Genomic DNA, 23,322 nt, shown 5'->3' with positions numbered 1-23,322 from the left:
TAAAACCAAAGTGGTCCCAGGGATGGTAAGGCGAGTCCTGAACTGGGAGAGTAGCTACAACAGATCCCAGGAACAACATCAGGTCTCTCTGTCCAGAAGAGTGCAGTGCTAGGAACAGCTAAGAACTCCCAGGTCTCTGGCAGAAGACCCAGGATTGGGGAAGATACATACTTCCCATGGGGGTGAGAAGGGAATTTTTAATACTGCATCAAAAGTCAGACCCCATAGACCAGTGGTGGCGAACCTATGGCACGGGTGCCACAGGCAGCACTCAGAGCCCTCTCTGTGGGCAAGTGTGCCATCGCCCCAGTCCTAGGCATTCAGCTGGGTGTTATATAACCTTTTTGCTTTAGGCCTCTGCCGCCGTGTGCAAAAAAAAAAGGTTCAATCAATCAGTCAATTTCAACTTCTCGTGGGAAAAAAAAAGATCTTGCAAAGTTGGAATTGATTGATTGAACTTTTTAGTCCCACCCAGTCTGCCGTTACCACCACAGCCACGCCCACCCAATGGGCCAAGCCCAGCCAATGGGCCAAACCCACCCGGCACCCGACAATGCATAAGTGGGTTTTGGGTTGCAGTTTGGGCACTCGGTCTCTAAAAGGTTCGCCATCACTGCCATAGACAACATAAATAATATTAAATATTTGAATTGGTTACCATTCTCTTCTAAACAGTTGATACATGACTTTTGAATATTCCTAAGTACGGTAACATTTTCCTCTGGGAAAAAAACCAACCCCTGAATAAAGCATACTGCGATTGACTAATAAGGCCTGACTTTTGGTAGCCCATACTTGAGACTTCAACACAACCAAGGAACCGAGGGAGAAAAAGGTCAAGATTCTTCTGAAAAGAGGTGTTCTAGGAAGAACTTTTATATAAAATTAACCTAAATTGTTTTTACTGCCTTAAAAACCAATTGAAATGGTCTTTGTCGGATACAGAGCGTAATGACATCGAAACCTGCTGAGCTGAGCTGCATCTGTTCAACATGTCCCCCTCCCAACATGTGGGAGTCTGTGTAAAAGGCCTATGATTAAGAGAATAAAACTTCTCGAATGAGTACTGCAAAATTGCCTCCGCCCCACATTCATGCACAGAACAGGAGAGCAGGAGATGGTGGAACTAAGTAGAGGCCACCATTTCCATATCAGGTTCCTCAGGCTGCAAGGGACTGAGGCTTCCCATAGGCACTGCCAGGAAGTTGTGATATCAACCCCATTGTTGGCATCTGAGAGAATCAACCCATTAAACCCTGAGACGAAGAGAAAAGCTTCCCCTTGCACCGTCTCTCTCCCGGTCCCCTTCTTCAGCATCCACGCGGCGTCATAGCTCATCCCGGGCTGTCCTGTCGAGTGAGGACTGGAGCACATCTGAATTCCTGGCTTCATTCCTCAACTCCTGCTGCTCCTTCATTTTCTGGGACTTGGCCCGGTCCCAATCCGTTTTGACGTTCTCATTGTTCCACACTACGGAGGTCTCGGTGTCGCTGATGTAACCATCATCCCCTGTGTAGTGTGTTGGATAAACCAGCAGGGGCTCCACTGAGAAGGCCAGCAAATTTCGGTTGTCAAAATGTTCCATGTATTCAGTACTGTTGAATAGGAAATGAAAGTCGGGTCAAAATAAGCGCCTTCCCTGGATTTGGGATTGCTACAAAATACACGCGTGACTGAAGAAGCGAGTGTAGAAAAGTACAAAATAAACAAGATATTTGGGGTGGGGATTGGCTGGAGGGAGAAAGGGGCCGACAGGAGTCACAGCCCATATTCATTTCAAATTACAGCAAAGGCAGTATTATCTCTATCCCCTAGTTTTTGTAAAGAAATACCCTGTATCAAGCTCCTTTCTATCTAATTATATATCAAATTAGTCAGGAAAATATTTCATAAATTGAAGAGGATGAATGTATACCTTGAAGATTTAATTCATCCCTCTCCATTTACAGATTCAGGAAGATAACGCTTACTCCTTTAGGAGTTTCTCACCAAAATGGGTAGGAATAGGAATAGGAATGGAATAGAATAGAATAGAATAGAGTAGAATAGAATTAGAATACACAGAACAGAATAGAATAGAACAGAATAGAATACAGAACAGAACAGAACAGAATAAACAAAGTTGGAAGGGACCTTGGAGGTCTTCTAGTCCAACCCCCTTCTTAGGCAGGAAACCCTATACCATTTCAGACAAATGGTTGTCCAATCTCTTCTTAAAAACTTCCAGAGTTGGAACATTCACAACTTCTGAAGGCAAGTTATTCCACTGATTAATTGTTCAACTGTCAATATTTAAAATACTCTGCTTGGTGCATAGAAAACTTTACTCGGCTTTGCTCTGAAATTACTTAGTAATTAGGACACCTATGTTCTAGAAAAATCAGGATTTTTTCCAAAAGACAAACATCAGGAGGGAAAGCAAAACTTTATATTTAAGAGCCATCTAATAAAAAGCTGAGACCCAGTATGGTGTGCTATGTAAGGCACCAGGGTAGAAATTGGGAGACCATGAGTTGTAGCCCTATCTTAGACCCAAAGCCAGTTGGGTGATGTTGGGCCAGTCACTCTCTCAGCCCTGGGAAGCAGGCTATGGCAAACCACTTCTGAAATCTTGCCAAGAAAACTGCAGGCATTTGTTCAGGCAGTCGCCAGGAGTCAAGACACAAAATAAATGAATCAACAGCTATGATATTCCACTTGTGTCCATTCTCCAACAACACAGTAATCTATCCCCTCCATCCAACCAATTCAACTTTTGGGGCTATAAATTCCTTAGGATAATGTGGAGAATCTGCATTTTCTAACAGGGAATGGACAGCTATATCTATTTAGGAGCTTCCTCTGAGGGTTTTCTCAGAGCAGGCAGTGATACTGTCAAAATAGCCCAAAGCAAAGATTCTGGTCTATTTCTTAAGAGCCAAAACTGCTATTGACAATGGCTTTTATGCTGCCAAATCTCAGCAGTACAATCCTAGGGGATTCGGGAAAGGAATGCTGATTGCATTGCCCATCTTTTTCTATCAGGTGGAAGATCTTTTAGCTCCACTGTAAGAAATAAAAAACTTATGTAAACTTCCATAAAGTTCCCATTTTGTTTTGGGGTGTTTTTTTTTTTCACAAAAAGGCAAGCCTTACACAGGGTGTTTGTTAAACATGACTGGAAGAAACTCATCCACTGGCAACATTTTGGAGAGGGGTTCAGCATCCAGCAGTTTCTTGGCCCCTTGAAGGGAGATGACATAGCCCAGTGTCCAGTAGGAGTAGTCAGCTTCCACCAGATTGCGGATGTGGGGCACAGCTTTCTCTGGATGCTCTACCTGCATGCGCTTCCGTCCAATGTAGCTAGAGGGGGATAGAGAACACAAAACTCAGGAAAAGTAGCCATAGCATGCATGAAGGATAAGTAGATGTTACCAACAACTGAAAAATTCCTCTTGAAAATTGTCTTGACAGCACTGGATTTAGGGTTTTCTGATAATGCAGCTGGAAAAGTGAGGGGAGAGTCTGTTTAAATTGCCAGTCTCTCCTTTCCCTTAATGTAGTTATTAGGTTTGAAATTAATACGGTTTCATTCATACTTTTCATTAATATTATACTTTATTCTGTTAGTTTTGCACAATAAAATTGTTTTAAATGGCTTTTATTGCTACTTGACTGTTCTAAAGACAGTGTAATCATCATGTATGGTGCTACTCTATAAGCAAAATATCCAGAAAACTGAACTATTTTGGTACAATTCCAATTTGTAAGTTTGGGGCTGCAATCTACAAATCGGCTCTGAAATTCAACTTATACAACCCCGTATTAGGATTCTTGCTATTCCCAGTGTAACTAAAATTGCTCTCAATGAGTGTATGTTTCAATTCCAACTTTCAGCTGGAGCCTTCTTAGAAAAAGTGCATTGCGTTGTCCCTACCACTGTTGATTTTAACATTTAAGGTGCTTATTTTAATCATACTCAGGTTCAGCCACCTGCATCCATAGTTCACCAGTTCACCCATTCATCCCACCATTTATATAACAGGTGAGGTTTGTATATTTGCGCAAGCAAGGCAAAAAAGAAATAATGTTCTGTGGGAAGGGGGTGGGCAAGATTTCCTAGCCAGCAACAACCTGAGCATGTTCTGCACTCACATTAAATCCCAGTCCAGGCCCTCTTCTTCTAAGTCATACATGAGGTTCATCATGCGCCGTTTGAAGAAGATCTCAAAGCGCAGGTCATCCTCAAACACCACCGACTTCTCCAGGCCTCTCTCAATGATCTGTCAAAGCAACAAAATGCTGTTTAGCTCCTTTTCTGAGGATTCAATGTATTTAATAGAAACATTCTCATCTTGGTTTTCCTAGCAGGTTTAAACCATTCAGCTGCTTTTTTTCTCCCTTATCTCCCATTTCAAACGTCTATGGAGATTCTCAGTCATCCAGATCATGGTTGCCCCAAAGGTGCTTTTTCACGAGGCAATTGGACTTTCAAGTCTTGCAAATAAAAGTATCTTTGAGACATCTCCCATTTCAATTCTAGAAATGGAATTGGCCCACCCCATTCATTCTGACACAAAGGGACCCTGTCTGTCAAGAAATTTTGGTTCAGGAGAAGAGCTTTTTCTGCTGTGGCCTCAGCCCTTTAGAACATCTTGCTGCTCTAGGTGAGATCCTCCCCACCCATTTGACCTTCCAAAAGGGCCTTAAAGCCAGGCTCTGCCATTGGCTTGGAGCTCTGATGGGGGCACTCAATGCTGAAAGTAGCTGGTGTGTTAACAGAGAAGATGTTTGTTTTATTAAATTTATTAAATTTATATGCCTCCCTTCTCACTATCCAAAGCGACTCTGGGCAGCTTACAATTCAATAAAAGCAGGAATATAAAAAAGAATTAAAATTACTTTATTAGTTAACTTTATTAGTTTATTACTTTAGTTTAAAAGTAATTTTAATTCTTTTTTATATTCCTGCTTTTATTGAATTGTAAGCTGCCCAGAGTCGCTTTGGATAGTGAGAAGGGAGGCATATAAATTTAATAAAACAAACAAACAAACAAATGAATCAGGGTTCCATAATCAAGTATCCTCCAGGTAGGTAAAATTGTATTTCCCATAATTCCTAGAGCTACTACCTAGAATTACAAGGCAACACACCAACTAATTTTATTTATTCATTCATTTTTTTATACTGCCCATCTCCCCTGCAAGATGACTCCAGGCAATTTATTTATAAATAAATGCTGGATAAGCTCAAAATTCATGCATGGGTTGAGAACACTGAGCTTTGTAATATGGAAATTGGGGAACACTCAGAAGAGGGAAGATTAGGGGTTCCCTCGCTCACTACCTTTATGCACCTTGCAGTTAAAAACCCGGGGACTTATGTTTGTCACTGATGGAATAACTTGACCTGACCAGTAGATGGCAGCCCAAACCAAGAGATGCAGTAAGATTCAGATCCAGTGAATTAGTTCCTGAGTCTTCATGTATTCTTCTTGCTGTTTTGGCAGACAGAGAGAAGAAATCCCAACCACAGTTTGGTTTTGCTGCCAAAAAGAGCCAACACCCCAGCAGTGAAAGTACACCATCTACAAAGGTTCTTTTCAGTGCTCCTAAGTCGGAGCCTGAAACAGCTGCTTTTTCCATCAGCTTCTGCTTACTGAAATAGTCATCTTAGGCAGAAGTCACCCAGAACATCATCTATCAAAGACATGCAACAGCTTTAAAAAAATTCATCCATTTTAGGCTGGTCTGTGACTATAATAAATATCTGATCTGATTAAATCCATTCATTAAAATCCTGATCCTCACTCTACAGCACAAGGGGCTGAATTCTGCAAATTGACTGGCAGGCTTAATCATCAAATTTTCTTTCTTTTTAAATAAACAATGTGAGATTTGGGGGGAATTGGATTTAGAGCTATTCCAAGTCCTGTCATTCTCGTTGCATGTGTTTTGTGTTTCTGTCTGCATATGCACAACATACCAAATCCATCTTCTAAACAACAAAGATAATGGTGTCTGGCTTTTATTTTGCAGTATAAACATTGTTTACCTCTTTCCAAACTTTATAGTGGCTGAGAAAGCAACCCAATTCTCCCTTTGTGAGTGGACGTCCATGGTATGGGTCCTTGTAACCTGGCAACATCTTGATGCCCATGGCTTCCACTTGGCTGCTATTCATTGCCCTGAACCAAAGAGAAGAAAAAGAGAGAGAGAGAAAGGGTAATTGACAGGACAGGCATTACCTGAGAACTGGATGCAAACCCAACATGGTTTAAACTTCCAAATCTCTGCCACAGACACCAGCTGTTGAAACAAAAGTAATGATTTGCAGGAAAGCAATTTTATCTAGATCAGCCTGGGAATTTTGGAGAGTGTCAAGCTAGAGAAGTCCACATACCTCAACTTCAGGTGGAGCAGAAGCTTCCAACTAGCATAGAATTCTTCACCCAAGTAGCTGAATCTCAGTACAAAATTCGAGATAACACAAAATCTTGTGTACTATTATCCCACTTGAAGATCATTTGCCAATCCCCCTTTGCTCATGGGCTGGAGCAAAAAGCTTCTGATTCTCACAATTCAGACCAAGGGAAGACGTTGATGTTCATCAAATTAGATTTGCCCCAGACTGTTTGCTCTTATGAACTGTGGCTCTCCAAAAGGAATCTCTGGCCCAGAAAACATCACAGACTTAGTGCTCCTAGCAACCCCAGAAAAGCTTCATCCATGGTGAAAATGCTGAACAGAGTAGTTCAGCCACTGCTACAGGGCCACCAGTTGCTCACCTATGCCATAAGAAAAAAAGGGATGGTCTTACTATCTGCTGATTGAGATAAAAGCCAGAGAATCAGCATAGGATTTTCAATGTAAGAAAGTTGGGATCTCCCCCTAGATTTGAGCTACTTGCTTTAATTGGGGCATGGTTAAGGGTTGCCCATTCCCATACAACGATATAAGAACCTTCAATCACTGTGTGATTGGACTCAGACTCCCTACTCAATTCTGGGGACAAAGCCACTAAGGTTTGTATTCTCCAGCAAGGCTTCATCTGACGACACTCACTTCCCATCTACAGCTTCAACAATTTTGCAGTCAATCTCCTGCTCATAGAGGGTTTTCAACATCCGTTCCCGTCGATCTGTCCGACGTTTGAGATTAATCATGAAGACCTGAGAAGAAAAATAACAACATGGTAAACAGAACTACAAAGCAAAGGACACATGGGCAAATCTAACGGTTCAATAATAATTAGGTCATGGAATTCCATGGGAATAGAGAACTATGGCTTCTTACAACTATGGCTTCTTATAGCTCTGGCTGATACTGCGAATGGTAAGAGATGCTATGAGGCCATAGTCATTGGAGAGTCACAGCTTTCTCCTTCCCAATCCAGAAAACTTCCCAGCGCAGCAATTTATTTGCAAATGTCGCATTTATGCAGAGATCCTCCCCACTCAAGTTCAATTATTATTATTATGTTTTCAGTACAGGTATTCAAAGGTTGTAAGGACAAGGATTGATCATAAAGTTACTTTTTCATCACTGTCATAATTGTGACAAGGCAGTCACTAAATGAGGAGTAGCTGTACTGCATTCTGGGCCTAAAGATGGCAGACCTAGATTAAATTTCAAAATATCTAAAGCATTCCTTGGTCAATTTTAGAAAAAAAGAGATGAATCAAATCCCCCCTCTAAACAATGTTCTGATCTGGCAACGCAGCTGAAAAACATAATATAGTGCACAGAAATAATCTTTGGCCAGCATTTGGGAATTAAATTTTACTGATTTGTCCTAATTGTTTATAATTTCTATAAATGTATCCCAATTCTTCATTTCTTACCTCATCAAATCCCATCTTATCTGGGATTTTGGGAAGCAGAGACAAATACTGAGAAAGTTCCACTGGAGGGTTCTTAACTGTAGAGAAAGTCAATACAATGAGATGCATGGTCTTTTCCGAGGAAACATTTATTTTTAAGGAGAAGGAGCTACTCCCAGATTCTTGGTCCAATTTTAGGCATAAAACAAGTAGACCAATTAGGTTCATCTCTATGAATAGCAATGAAGCCAAACAGCCCATGAAGCAAATTCAGATGGGGTTTAAAAAAATGGATTTCCTACTCAAAAAATGAATTCTTAACTTCTTGAACCTTGGGACTCTAGTATGGTCAAATTTACACCAGGATTGTAAACAGAATTTCGATGCCTACAATAAATTAATTTATGTACAAATAAGCAGTGAAATTTTATAGAATATAAAATATAATAAACATAAAAAAATAATTATTGTATTGGTACATTGGAAAAATTCTGTAATTGGGTAATATTTTTTATTAGGGCTAACCAAAATGACACAAAAGACTGTATATGCCAGTACATTTTAAAATCAAATGTATTCCTATTTTAACTCATCCTTATACCAGTATTTCCCTTTCTCTCATATTCTGTCCCAATTTCTCAGTCAGAATGTGGTCTTAATTTCCAGTGCAATTCATAACTGAGTAGAAATTTGAACGTAGGCCTCTTCAAATAAGTCAAGCTTTTAATGTGGACTAGAAACTTCAATGGACTAATGCAAGGCTCACTTTTTCATATGAAGATATGCATTATCAAAAAGGCTGCCCTTCAATCTGTTTCCATAAAAGAGGAAACCTCAAACTGGATGGAGAATTTGTTCATAAGTACTTTTTCACAAAATACTTTTCTGAGACTGGAGGTTCTGCTCCTTTAATGCAGACTTTCATAATATAAATCACACAATTTTCTCTTCCTCATCTTCTCTTGATTCAAACTGTTAGCACCCGTTACGTGTTTCTCATACCTCCCTGTTCAGGGCCTTCCTACCAGGTGAAATTATAGTTTTATTCAAATCTGCATGAATAAAAACCCATCCAATAATACAATTGAACATCATCCCTTTGTGGACATGTATGAACAAAGCAATCTGATACATTAAGGAAACTGATTTCTTTTCAAAGAAAAGGGTTTGAATACATTGCACTCATTCACCGCATGCTAAATTCTTTCACCTAAAATTAATACAGGAGCCCCCCCAATTACATCTGGTCACCTAGTGAACATTAGAAGTTACAACAGATCTCCCCAGGATTACTTATGACCTAGATTCAAAATTCCAGTGGCCACCCTTCCTGCGGTCACATGATCACATTTTGAAAATCTGGTAACTGGCCTGCATTAATGACCATTTGCAGTGTCCTGCAGTCATACGACTGGTATTTAGCACAATTTTTGCCAAAAACTAGCAATTACTTCGGGTTTCTAGCAAAAACACCTATTATGGACAATGGATTTACTTAACGACCACCGTGTTCACTTTACGCCCATTACATTTGCTTAATGACCACCCCAAAACTCATAAAATTGGTGAGGTCACATGGTGACCCATTTAGTGACCAGAATGACATCCACTGTAATTCTGGACTCAATTGTGGTTATAAATCGAGAACTACCTGTACTGCAGTTTATTTATAATAATAAATAATAAAATAAGCCTCTACATATTTACATACAGAGACAATGAAAACATTAAAAGTAACCTCCACTGATGTTACAGTGAAGTCTATTAAACTACAGAAATGCTTGAAATAAATACAGGCATGCCCATTTATTAGCTTTGTTTTCCAAAAGGAACAAGTCTTTGAAAAAAATCCAACATCCCAGAGCTTAATTTTTTTTCCCTGATGGCCTCCCAGGTTTCATGTGCAGAAAGGCTTGGACATCAGAAAGCTTCCGTGCAGCCTCACTAAGTCTTAGAAAGCATCCTTTGAAAAAGACTCCTATCTACTGAGCTTTTCACTCAGTAGGGTGACCTGTTGTGTTTAGACCTCATGAATTCAATGTAAACAAATAAAAGGGGGGTGGGGCAATGCTTGGCATACTGAATTACCCTTTCAATTCACAAAACAAACAAGTTATCAATGAAAAGTGATTGTCCTTTGAGCTAGCTCCTCTTCCACATTGACTGTATTTTCTCAAGTGGTGGCAAATTCCCCTTTAAGGGCAGTTGAAATTTTATAAAAGGATCGTTGTGGAGCCAAGGACATACAAAAAATAACTGTGAAACATCCCCACAAGGAGAATTCAACCAACTCCTTCAGACAGCCAAGATGGTGGGTTGCCTCAGAGGCCTCCCTGGCAACAGAGGACATTCTTGGGACAGATCCAGACTTTCCAATGGCTGCCATGTTCCCTGGCCTGTATATCTGCCAACTGGAGGTGGAGGAGGGACGGAATTGGCCATTTATAGAACAAGTTTGCCAAGCTTTTATCTAACCCTTTGCATTCTTTCACTGATAAGCAGGAGTAGAATTATACAAAACAGGAAAAGTGAAAATCTTATCAGCCATATAAGCATTAATAAACAACTCAGCTTAAATAATAACAAACCTGAATTGTGCCAATGCCAGATTCTTATTCCTTGGTCTTGGCTCCGTGGACACGTGGCATTTTCTAGAACAGAGGTGGGGAACTATGTCTCCTTTATGACTTGTAGACCATGCTGGCTTAAGAATTCTTAGAGTTGAAGTCATAAAAGAGCCATAGTTCTCCATCACTGTTCTAGAAGAGCCCAGTGGTGATATCACAGTACGGCTGGCTGGCTCGCTTTTCTGAAGTTTCATAACTACCTTTGTGTTGTGGAAAGGTGATACTTCATCAAGCATCTGATTTCCTCAACTGCAATTTTCCCCTTTAGTTAAACTACTATCGTACAGCACACTCACCCATGATCTCCAGCTGCACATGCAGGAAGCTCTCCATTTCATCACGCAGGGTGCCATGAGATCGTAGAGGCACCGGAAGGAAACCATATTCTTCTTTGTTACACACGTACATCTGAACTTCTAAACCAATTGGGAAGGGTGAAAGAGTGAATGCACAAAACCAGATGACACAAGGTAATACAAAATCCTACGGCTTTTCCCTTGGCAGGACTAACAATTGGATCAACATCATGCTTCATCTTTATTTAATAAACTCGGGCAAATGATTTAAAGTCATTCCCACCACACAAAAAAACACAAAAACTCAGATGTAGGTGAGTAGCCAATTAAACTCAAACATGGAAGCCAGTTAAATAGAGAACCAGAACTGTTAAAGCTGGACATGAGACCCCATCATCAGGAGGCCATCATGCAGGAGCATGAAGGGGGGGGGGGAAATCAGTTTGAAAACCTGTTTGTTTGGGGACTTTTAGTATGGCATACAGAGAATCCCACTGACACTGACAACGAGGTGTGAAGATTTTAGTCTCTAAGATTTAAAAAAAATGCACTTACAGATTCCCAAGATCATCAGCTTGGATTGTTAGATATTTTTAGAGGCTGTCCTAAGCTGAACTGAGTCAGGCAGAAAATTAAGTTTATCTGTATTGCTCTTGGCTCCTGCTGTTGCCGCTTGAGTCTCACTCTATTACAGATCTCTCTCACATGTATACCTTCATCCAGCTAATGCCAAAAGGGTAACTGAGAAAACACAACAGTGTCTTGGCAACTGCATTTTCTTTCTCTTAGAAGGAGACCTGCTAGGTTTTAGAGGTCAAAGCAAGACAGATTTGCTTGCCAGAATCCTGCTGTTTGGAAGTGGGAGAAAGTAGTCAAAACTGCTGAACCATCTCTCTTATGACAGCCTTCCCCAAGCTGAAGAAGGGAGAGTTGACATCCCAAGAGAATTGGGAAAGACAGACCAGTTGCAAATGGACAGTTTTGAGCTGAAAAGCCAACTCAGCTTGGGATAGAGTAGACTGACAATCATATGCATAAGGTAATGAAAGATATGATATGATTGGTCCTAACAAACAATGACTCCGGCTTAGCTCATGAAAAAGGAGATGCTTGCACTGTAGATTGACCAACAGGGTTAGTAATGTCTTCCTGACCAAGGAAAGGCAGCATTTTTCTCACCTGCCTGTCTGCAGGCAAATGCAAAGACAATGATGTCATCAAAAGCCCAGGTATAATCTGGGTGGGGAGGGTAGAAAACAAGGTTTTGTGAGGCCTCTTTCTGTAGGTTGATGAGGAAGGTAGAGTGCACCATGGGTACAGCAAAGCAACCTTGGCGATCCCGCTTCCGGATGGGTATGTAAGCAGGGGTACGCTTATAATAGCCCTAAGAGAAAGAGAAGGAAAATTCCAGGTGAGCTTTGCTGCAAAGAGACACAAATGGGGAGCCTAACTTAGGACAACTTGTAACAGCAGCAACTGGGGGAAAAAAAAACGCAAAGCCTCATCGTAAATGTAAATGAATATTTTAAAACTATAATCTTAAGAATTTGTAATCTAGTACATCTGCCAGCAGAGGAAGAATTGATAGGCTATGTGAGGCTGTGGGGTGACAATGCTCAAAGACCATCTGGTTAACCATCATTTCTAAAAGCATTTCACAACCCAGGACTGCATCAGGAAAAGGAAAATCTGCTGATATTCCTGATTTCATTCTGGAGTGGCCTTTCTGACCTTGAGGCATCACTGAGGTCTGGATGAGACAAGAATGGTGGGGCTTACCTGGTGCAAACCCATCTGCCAATTACTTTGCAACGAGGCAGCACAACCCTGCTAGTGTCCCCTATCGTGGAAAGTTGTCTAGTAGTTTTATATGCTTGCCGCTGACATGGAAAGTTCAGAATAAGTTAGGGCTGTAGGGCCTATTGCCAATTCTGCTTCCTAACATGTTCCCTGTTAGATGGGTTGTTATTCTCTTGAATAGCAATGGTGTCCTTAGGACTTACTGGAACTGGTGGGAGTTGGACATTCATGGATGGTAGATCTGTCAAAGGGAATTCATCTTGAAAGTTCATTGTTATCTCCAGACTGGAGACAGCATGCATTCAAACACCATGTGCGGGGGAACCACAGCAAGAGAATGCCACAACTCCATGTCTGGCTTGGAATAGCTCAAACGTACTGGTATTTGGCTAGCCACTGGGAGAAACAAAATACTGGAATAAGAGGACCCAACAAAGCTATTCTTGTGTTTCTATCCAAGGATCATCCTGAGGAATCCCTGGTAGTCATGAAAGCCACAGGTGAGTCCAAATAGTAACTGGAGGCACCCTAGTCAGTAAGCATTGGCTTGACCTTGTATTTTGTTGGAAATAAAGATAAAGCAATCCGGTTGAGGTGGCAGCAGAGGGACTCCTCCTGTCATGACCAGTGCCTGATTCGGTCTACATTGCCATCATTGGCTGTGGCTTCAGCTGCCAGGAAAAAAAAAGCCCTGGAATTCGGCCATAACATCTGAATCTGCATACCTGTGAGGTCATCCCACACCAGAAGTTTGAATAGGCTGCTCGCGAGTCCAGCATTGGTGCCACCACAGTCTTGTTCTCAGCTATCAAAAGGCCCAGAGTGTCAGGATTTGTTAATAGATTGTCTGCATCCACAAACTGCATAAAAGAGCATTAAAAAAGAAAGCAAAATGAATTCTACATCAGCCAATTCTACTGACGGTTATGAGTCTGTGTAATAACTGGTCAGTATGCAGTCTTAACTGATCAAGTACAGTTCAAGAGAGTGATTAAGTTATTGGGCTAAGAGCAGGGAGACCCAGGTTGAAGTCCATCCTTAGTCACATAGTCATGGGTTAAACCTATGCCGAGCTGGTCTTGAGCCATAATAAAGATACTACTGCTATTACTACTACTGCTGCTACTACTGCTGCTACTACTACTACTAAACTCCCATGAACCATTCACTCTTCTCAGACCAAGTTACCTCACGCATAGCTTTTCCTTAGGCAGTAACTGGTATAGAAACAAAGGGTTACAAGTGCACAGAAGGATTTCTCCCTTCAAATGTGGAGTAACAGAAATACATGATTTATGTTGCAATTCAGCTGTAGGGGATACCCTGCACAGCCTGTTCAGAAATCTCAGACAATGAAAAATCATTCAAGGATGACGCAATGTAACCAGAGCCAGGTTCTGCTCACAGAAGCTCAGGAGCAATGTGCACAATGGGAGTCCTATCAAAATAAACCTGCCAATGTGAGTTCCACACCGGAAAAAAAAACCAAAAAACCCTCAAAGAAACCTGCCAGCTGACCCAGATACAATTTCTGTAGGTACTACTGCTTTTCCTGCATTGGCAGAGAAAACATAATCTGTATTTAGCCTCAGTGAGAAAGATCCATTTATACAAGTTATCCAGTGCCAAAATATCTGGGCTGGAGACCAATTCTTCATTTCAGAACGGAAGTATCAGTCATGAGCAGCCAAGAAGCCAACCCCATCAAGACCAGCTGTTCTACTGGCTCCCCCTATGCTCTGAAATTTCAGGGCAGCTGCTCTTGTTGGGAGAGACAAACAGAAAAGGAATGGGAGGCAGGAGGGGAGAACACACAATGGACGAGCTGAGGAACCTCAATTACATTCACAGACCGTAAAGTGTCAGATCCAGCCAGCTTCAGAAGGTAATATCTAAACCAAAGGAAAAAGAATCAGCCTTCAGTTCTGTTGATATTCCATATAGTGTGAACGCTAATACTGTATAGTACACTTGTCATACTCTACATCTGATAGGGTTCTTTGGGGGTGGATTTGACGGCATTTCAGAAAACATCAAATGGGCAAAAGGAATGAAGTTGTAAAAAGCACTATGAATACAGAGGGACGATGACTAACAAACATGAAAAAGAGATGACAAGAGTTTTTAAATTTTATTCCTGTCTTCCACCCTCAGGCGTTTTCTATCTCCTTCACTCTCTAAAAGCATCAGGAACCACTGCATGGAAAAAAGAAAAAAAAAATGAACATCCTGGTAAAACTCACCTGGATGAATTTGGCTTCCTGGCCAGTTAAAGAAAACAGGTAAAATACAATATAAAACAGAAGCCTAATTTCAAAAATATCTACTGTGTTCCAAGAAAATATATTTATTCCTCTCCAGAGTCAAGATCTAGGCAAACTAATGTCCTTCAACTATTCTGAACAATTCTTATAGTCACCTGCTGCTGAGCCTGCTAGTTGCAGCTAATAAGAGCTAAGTCCAAAATAACTGCAGGCTACTAGATCCTTCAGAGCACATCATGAGAAAGGCAGGGCTAGATGAAACAAAAGTTGGAATTAAGATTGCCGGGAGAAATATCAACAACCTAAGATATGCAGATGATACCACGCTAATGGCAGAAAGTGAAGAGGAACTAAAGAGCCTCTTGATGCGGGTGAAGAAGGAGAGTGCAAAAGTTGGCTTGAAACTCAACATTAAGAAAAACAAAATCATGGCATCCGGCCCTCTCAATTCCTGGCAAATAGATGGGGAAGAAATGGAGGTAGTGACAGATTTTATTTTTCTGGGCTCCAAGATCACCTCAGATGGGGACTGCAGCCAAGAAATTAAAAGACGCTTGCTCCTGGGGAGGAAAGCTATGGCAAATCTAGACAGCATACTAAAAAGCAGAGACATCACCCTGCCAACAAAAGTGCGTATAGTCCAGGCCATGGTTTTCCCAGTTGCAATGTATGGCTGTGAAAGTTGGACCATAAGAAAGGCTGAGCGCCAAAGAATTGAGGCCTTTGAACTATGGTGCTGGAGAAGACTCCTGCGAGTCCCTTGGACTGCAAGGCATTCAAACCGGTCAGTCCTAGAAGAGATCAACCCCGACTGCTCTTTAGAAGGCCACATCCTGAAGTTGAAACTCAAATACTTTGGCCACCTAATGAGAAGGAAGGACTCACTGGAGAAGGGCCTAATGCTGGGAAAGATTGAGGACAATAGAAGAACAGAACGACAGAGAATGAGATGGCTGGATGGAGTCACTGAAGCAGTAGGTGTGAACTTAAATGGACTCCAGAAGATGGTAGAGGACAGGAAGACCTGGAGGAACGTTGTCCATGGGGTCGCGATGGGTCGGACACGACTTCGCAATTAACAACAACAACTAGATCCTTCTCTAAACTTAAGCAGAAATGCACAATGCAACCAATAGACTGAGTAACCAACTCCTAACAAATCTCTATCTCGGTTGCCATATCTTATGTTCTTTAACTAAGATCACATCAAAAGGTGCTCCTATTTAAACTGGAAGCAAAGAATTATGTAAGTGTGTATGTGCAACACACACATACAGTCATACTGCTGAGAACTACAAATTGGCCAGCATCATCATGGAAACAGACCCAGGAAGAAGGACTTGACAAAACCTTTGCCTCTGACAAAGCCCACATGCAACAAAGCAACAAAATGCAGAAATATTGTTTGGATCCTACACAAAATGAAACAGCCTCTCAAAAAGACCCACATCTGATTCAAGGAGGCTCATTGAGTTGTGCAAGGCCAACCTTATTGGCCAAGCATGACTTTTGGCTAATACTTACAGCTTAATATTCGACAAACAGTGGCAAATCTAAACAGATAATGCAACGGAGTGAAGGTTATACATTATTTCAAAAGTGGGCAAGTCCCAATGCCACATATGGACAGTCTGGAGTCTCTGAGCCTCTCGGCAATCACTTAGCTGAGCAGAGGATCAAATACAGGCTTGTACAAACCCCAGGACTACAACAACACAACCTGTGCTGATGCTGTAAGGAGAGATCCCAGAAAGACAACAATCCAATCTGAGCAAGGCACTCAGTCCTGCCACCAAGCTTCCTTTCTGAACTTTCCTTACCAGGATATAGTCGGCCCAAATGTCTCGGGCAGACTGCAAAGCTGCTTGTCGGAGCTTCATGATATAGTCATAGCGTGAGGTGGACCAGTCTTTGGGGCCTTCTTCATCTGGATAAAACCTGTAAGGAACATTGAAGTTTGGGGCTTTGTAAAGAATAATTATCTATCCCAACATATGCAAGATAGGATTCATAACCAGTAATATGTTCTGGTGTATTTCTTGGCCCATATGTTACCCAATGACCCGTATGTTAAAATGGATTTATTTCTCATTCAATATTGTTCCTAGTTTTTGTATGAAAATTAACAGAAATTAATCACTGTTCAGAATTATTCCAATTCACAAAGTACACAAAAGAAGCCAGAAGAAAAACACCCAAACCAATATTTGAAAAGGAGTTACTGGCCTTCAAAACCCCTCGACTTAAACAATTTGCAGTACCAAATGAACAATAACTTATTCCAATCTTCCACAACTTGTACATTCCCAGTTTGCTGGGATTATACAATTCAATACTGCCTTTTCTCTAATGCTATGCAATTACTGATTCATTTGTTCCTGTTCCAAGCTATTTTTGCTGTTTCTCCTTGGTCTTTTACTTACAGTAATCCTTTGGTAAACCTTTTCTATTTCATGTATTTTAATGGCCATGTTTTGAATGGTAGAATTGTAATCTAATAAATCTGGAAGATACGGGATTCAGGGAGGAGGATGGAAACTTTTATCTCTTTAAAAAATGAACGTAACAATCACAACAACAAAACAAGCACTAAAAATTGTATCAGAGAAACAAAATCAATAATAATAAAGCTAAATTCATCAGAGGAAACTACAGGTAATCCTTGACTAAACACCACAGTTGCGATCAAATTTCTGCTCGTAAGTCATTACGGTCATATGTCATAAGTCACGTGACTAGACTGGATTGTTTTGCGTTGATTGCTATGTAATCACTGCAGTCCTTAAGCAAATCCATGGTCATTAAGTAAAAGTTGTGATCATGTGACCCCATTTTGTATGGGGGTTTTCTGCCAGAAACTGGCAAGATATGTTACAAACTAAGGTCTCGTGACCACAGGTCACTGCAATAAGTTGTAAAGTTGACCCAATTGCCAAGCATCCTAATGCAGTCATGTGATGGGGGGGGGCATACATTTTACAATAGCCAGTAGTGCTTTATGAGCTGTAAAGCATTCTTCTGGATTGTTGTAATTTCCAACAGTCATTAAGCGACTGCTCCTACGTCAAGGACTACTTGTAACTCCAAAGGTCCGCCTAAATAAAAAGATTCAAGAGCCAGTCACAGATTAGGTAGAATGGAGGCCTCAAGAAACTACGTGGGAGATTATTCAATCTATTTAAAAGTCCCTTCCTACTACCCAGATCTCATTTGGTAAACGAAAGGGCATTGAGGAAGCAGAGTTCCTGCAAGTCAGCAATTGATGAATGTATATAGAAGGTGTACGTTTAATTTTTAAAAACTTTTGTATATTTTTTAAAGTTATGCTTTTTAACTCTTATGGCCGCATATTCACTTAAAAAAACTAAAAAAAACCCTGCTGAAATCTGAGAAATTAAAATACCAGTAATAGTTTTAAGGACAATTTGTCACATCAAAGTTGACAGTTGAAATATATGAAGCAAAAGAACATAAGTTCTGGGTATATGTACAAAAAGAAATGACCAAGATACTTACAAGTCACTTAATGCATTTTTACAGTGACTTCTTGCGGTGAAAATGCAATTAGTTGGCATTCGAATTTATTTATGCACTTCAATGCAAGGACCCTTCCCCATATATTCCCATGGGATTTGGCCACTCTCTTCAATTCACTCATTCCTACAGTTTTTGGATGGTAGTAATCTCTGGCTTATAATCTTGTATTCTTTGTCCACAGGTCCCTCAGGTGCTAATCCCAAACTGACTGATTTATTCAATATTGCCATTTCTCTTTTTGCAGGTTATCCATTCCAACAAGGCTATCAAAACTCTAACACATTTGCAGTTATTTCAGTTTCTCCTTCAGAACTAATTCCATTTTCAACTCCAGCTTCCACCTTTTTTTTTTTTTTTTTTTTTGCCTTCCTTGCCCACTAAGAGTTCAGCTCCTGTGCTATCCACCCCAAGCTCACCTGGGATGATCCATGGGCCGCCACTCCACTGAGTGATACATGCTCTGAACGTTCATGAGCCATTCCCGAAGCACTGCAGTTGTGTTATCCATGTTGTGATCTGTTGCCACCCTGAGAGAAGAGTTTTGAAAGATGAAATACTACCTTACACTGAGCAGTTTTGCAACTTGTATCACCTGCCCGAGGATAAGCCTTTTTTTCTCCCGTCTCCATGAGAGTCAGATTTAATGTCAGATTTTGTTTTATGCAATTCTGAGCATGGGATGTAGTTTGGAAGGGCATGCCGAACTTCAGCTTTGAAAAAGAGAATATGCTTTGTAAAATGGGTGGTCAGGAATGTAGCATCCGTCGGTAATGCTTTTTCTGGGATCATGTAGCATCTGCAAAATGCTTTTTCTGGGATCATGTAGCATCTGCAAAAGATCGGCCACACAGTCCCAGGAAAAGATGTACAGATAGTTCTCAACTTACAACCACAATTGAGCCCAAAATTTATATAATAATATAATAACAACTTTATTGTCACTTTGAATGTACACCAATCGGCATACATCAAAATGAAATTTCGTTGCATACTGCTCTCAAAGGGTCACAACCTCTGATATACATTCCTTGTTCATGGCCAGCTCAAGTTTCAGATCGTCCATTTTAATCTCTAGGAAGTGAACGATGGCAAACAGGACAGGACAGATGGAAACGGAGCTCCATGTGGATTAGCCCTCAAATTAGCTTGTATTCCTGCACAACAACCTTGCCTCCTTTCCTTTTTCTGATCCTGACTCTTCCACCTTTTCCTTAAAGAGGCTGTGAAGAGAAATATTTGTGAAGTGAGTTTTGCCCCATTTTATGACTTTTTTTGCTACAGTTGTTAGTAGCAAGTAAAGTTAGTAACACAGTTGTTAAGTGAATCTGGCTTCCCCACTGATCAGCAAAAGCTGATCCCATGACCCCGGGACACTGCAACCATCATAAACATGAACCAGTTGTAAAGCATCCAAATTTTGATCATATGATCAAGGGAATGCTGCAACGGTCGTAAGTGTGAAAAATGGTCAGAAGTCAGTTTTTCAGTGATGATGTTAACTTTGCACGGTCACTAAATGAACTGTTGTAAGTCGAGGACTAACTGTACAGGAAAAAACGGACAAACATGGTCTGATAAGAAACAGAGGAGATATGATAAGGGAAAGAACGAGGTTCATGCTACTCTTTAAAGCCACTCCTGGAGACTAGATGGGTCTCTCCAGGGCAGGGGTCTTCAAATTTGGCCCTTTTATGACTTGTGGACTTCAACTCCCAGAATTCCTCAGCCAGCATGCCTGGCTGAGGAATTCTGGGAGTTGAAGTCCAGAAGTCATAAAAGGGCCAAGTTTGAAGACCCTTGCTCCAGGGGAACTGCCTTTCTTGCAGGCGTATTTTTAAGCCTTTCAAATCAGCCCTACCACTGCTCAACGAGCTCTGTGCTCCAGAAGAAAATGCATTTTTCTCTCTCTCCTTGCTGACACCTTAGACAGGCGGGGTCCTTGGGGCTCTCCGAGCTTGCTTGTTCTCTTGCAGACGTTTCATTACCCAGACGGGGTAACATCACCAGCGGTAGCTCATCAACCTCGAGCTACAAATATTCTCTTTCGTTAGTACCTTAGACCTCTCCATTCACGAGCGAGGGCAGCTTCAGAGAGGATCTACTGATGTTAAACGTGCCAGGGTGCTGCCAGCCAGCAAATCTTTCTGCCCCCCCCCCCCGCCAGTGGATAGCCGCGATCCAAGGGAAGAGCTGCAAAGGCTACACGTGGAAGATAACGTCATCTGCACCCTCAGGAGAATTCCAGACTCGGGGCAGGGTGGAAGCCGCCGCTTCCTTCCCCCCCCCCCCCCGCCGCCTCCTTCCCCACCAAAGCACAGCCTCCTGGCGCCGAGGCATTGGCCGAGCAGCGAGCGCAGCAGGGTCCGCCCGCGAGCCACTCACCAGAGCGCGATGCGGTCCTTGGGATAGCTGAGCCTCTCCAGGCAGCCCAGCGTCGCCGGCAGTGAGTGAGCCGCGTTGCGGGCGAGCAGGGCCAGCAAGACGCGCGGAGGCCGCAGCGGGGATTCGGGCACCCAGCGCTCCTCCGGGAAGTAAGCGCCCGACCGGCGGGCACTCCATGTCGCCAGAGCCAGGAGGCAGAAGCAGAGCCATCGAGGCTTCATAACCGCCGCCGCCGCCACTCCCTCGCCTGCCCTCCGACAGGAAACACGGTCTTAAAGGGGCAGGGGAGAAACTCCTCCCAATCCTGCCCTCCGACAGATACGTGGAAGGAAAGGCTTTGCCGAGGGCGGTGGGCAGTTCCTATAAGGAGGAGTTCTGCTCGCCCCGAAGGAGCGCTCCCGCTTCCAGGTTCCTCGCCTCTCCTTCGGCTCGGTTCTGCAAAATCAACGTACAGACTTTTTTGGCTGCAAAAGCCACGCAGGCAGGCAGGAAGGAAGGCATTTGTCCGCAATGGTATAGGGTCTCTTCCTGAGCAGGGGGTTGGACTAGAAGACCTCCAAGGTCCCTTCCAACTCTGTTCTGTAATTCTTAATTAGATTCCTGTAGGATCATGGGAAGGAGGAAAAGAAGGAAGGAAGGAAGGAAGTCTTTTAGCAAGATGTAAGGCTGATGCCGCTTGAGGCTCCACCCAAAATGTTGGGTATCCAAGACCACTGAAGCAATAATGTCTTCTCTCCATAACAAAAGTCCTTTTGCATCTGGCCAAGGCCTGTCCTTATCCCAACCTTGTTTTCTTGCAGCTGGTTGGTATTTGAGGGCTGTTGCCCCAATCCAGAAATAACATTATCCAGAGATAAAGCCTTGCCTTGTATTGAATGGATCCAGGTTAATTGAGGAACCAACACACCCCATTAGGACAGTCCCACCCTACCTGTCCCACAGAAAAGGCAAGCTGCAGGCCCCGTCAGCCAAGAATTTTCAGCTGATGGGGTCCAGGAGAAGAACCTTTTCTACCATGCCTCCTGCCCTTTGGAACATCTTACATGTGACCCCCCCCCCCAAGTGAGATCTGCTCCCACCCCTCTGGACTCCATAAGGGCCTGAAAACCTTGTTCTGCCAGCTGGCTTAGAGCCCAAATAGGGGAACATCATGCTGGAGACAGTTGGTGGATTAAGAGAAAATCCTACCTCTGCCCACTGCGCATCCTGCTTCCTCCATCTCCATCTTTTAACTGTATTTTTTTTCTGATTGTATTGCTATTTTTATAGTTCTTAGAAATAGTTTTGTGTTATGATTTTATAGCTTTTAATGTTATAATCCATCCAGACTAACTCCGAGGCGATATGGGCAGCAAACAAGCTTAATAATTAAATAAATTCAAGGATCATCTGTATTTCCTGTCCTGCTTGCCCTGTCTGGCAAGAGGGTGACTCATTAACAATATCTCAAGGACAGGAAGGCACAACATTGTCCACAACTCAATGATGTGTTGATTTTGTTTAGATCTAAATAGAGCTAGTTTAGATTTGGGCTGCCCATCTGGTTAATGGTTTTTGGGTTTTTTTTGCTGATCTTATGTTTTTTACACCATCCAGAGTCCATTGGAGTCGGGCAGCCAATAAATATGACTGATGATAGAAGCCTTGGCTTGTTTTGTCTGCTTTACATTCACTGTGATCTTTTCAAACATCTTCCCCTTTATTGGTGCTTTGCAATCTATTCACTATATTTTATTTCCTTGCAAGGTTGTTATATGGTGTGGTGCCCTCTCCCCTCTATGGCGATTTTATCCTGGGCTCCTGAACCAGTGAAATGATGAACATTTTCTTTTTAACAAGTATGTAGTGGAATCTAGAAGAAGGAGACCTTTAAAACCACTCATTGAGTGAACAGTGAAAGATTGAAGCTCCGTCCCCTTTTTTTTTAAACCATTTGAATTCTGCCAGCCTCCTTTTCTAACCCAAGAAATGGAAGTAATGGTAAAACTGTGGTCCTTCCTTCCTTCCTTCCTTCCTTCCTTCCTTCCTTCCTTCCTTCCTTCCTTCCTTCCTGTCTCCAAGGGATGCACCAGACAAAAAGATGTCAAGGATGAGGGGGACGCCTACAAAAGGTCAATCATTATCACATGTCCTCAAAGATCTTCTAGAAAGAAAAGAGATTGGGAGTTTGCTTTCCCCAACACAAATGAGTGAACGTAGTGATGCAGGAGAATCCATCCTTTAGTCAGATGACACGTAACTGTGGTGTGGAGATACCACCAAGCCCTCAATGCAGCCAAAGCAGGGTTACAAGGGATTTCAGAAGCTATCTCTGCTTCCTATCTATGGGGTTGCTAAGAGTCCATGATGTCTTGATGGCATGTTATCAGTCAGTCAGTTACTCCATAGAAATCAAGCAGCTTAATTCTGCAGTGTGGGTACCGCCAAGTTTCAAGACTAATTCCCCTTGATGGACCTGTCTTCTGTGAGTTTTAAAAGAGGACCCCTTTAAAACTACTCAGGTTAGTGGCTTTCAGCATATCTTGGTCTTATGAATTCCATTTTTCAGTCATGTGCTATGTGAAGAAATGCTTTCTTTAGTTCAAAATCTCCTTTCACTCAGCTTCAACTGGAT

At 42.0% G+C, this 23,322-nt stretch overlaps 1 protein-coding gene across 1 annotated transcript; it reads right to left on the bottom strand.

Annotated features, from left to right (window-relative positions):
- Positions 1 to 693: 693 nt before the first annotated feature.
- COLGALT1 (collagen beta(1-O)galactosyltransferase 1) lies at positions 694 to 21,646 on the bottom strand. Its single transcript, XM_039350386.1, has 12 exons — positions 20,709 to 21,646; positions 18,743 to 18,853; positions 16,610 to 16,727; positions 13,251 to 13,385; positions 11,905 to 12,109; positions 10,726 to 10,845; positions 7,824 to 7,900; positions 7,045 to 7,151; positions 6,035 to 6,167; positions 4,135 to 4,262; positions 3,136 to 3,342; positions 694 to 1,595 (listed from the first exon to the last, which is right to left on the bottom strand). The coding sequence occupies exons 1-12, from the start codon at positions 20,927 to 20,929 to the stop codon at positions 1,328 to 1,330; spliced, it is 1,830 nt and encodes a 609-aa protein (XP_039206320.1). The 5' UTR covers positions 20,930 to 21,646; the 3' UTR covers positions 694 to 1,327.
- Positions 21,647 to 23,322: the final 1,676 nt, after the last annotated feature.

The sequence above is a fragment of the Crotalus tigris genome, unplaced genomic scaffold (genome assembly GCF_016545835.1).
Source record: "Crotalus tigris isolate CLP2741 ecotype Arizona unplaced genomic scaffold, ASM1654583v1 scf7180000018323.1251302, whole genome shotgun sequence".
Taxonomy (NCBI): Eukaryota; Metazoa; Chordata; class Lepidosauria; order Squamata; family Viperidae; genus Crotalus; species Crotalus tigris.
This window is presented reverse-complemented; position numbering and strand designations above follow the sequence as displayed.

Coding starts and splice junctions, on each gene's coding strand:
- COLGALT1 (XM_039350386.1), bottom strand. CDS start 20,929: ATGAAGCCTCGATGGCTCTGCTTCTGCCTCCTGGCTCTGGCGACATGG. Junction 16,728..18,742: donor CGGCCCATGGATCATCCCAG/GTGAGCTTGGGG, acceptor TGTTCCTTACAG/GTTTTATCCAGATGAAGAAG. Junction 3,343..4,134: donor GGCCTGGACTGGGATTTAAT/GTGAGTGCAGAA, acceptor ATCCCCCTCTAG/CTACATTGGACGGAAGCGCA.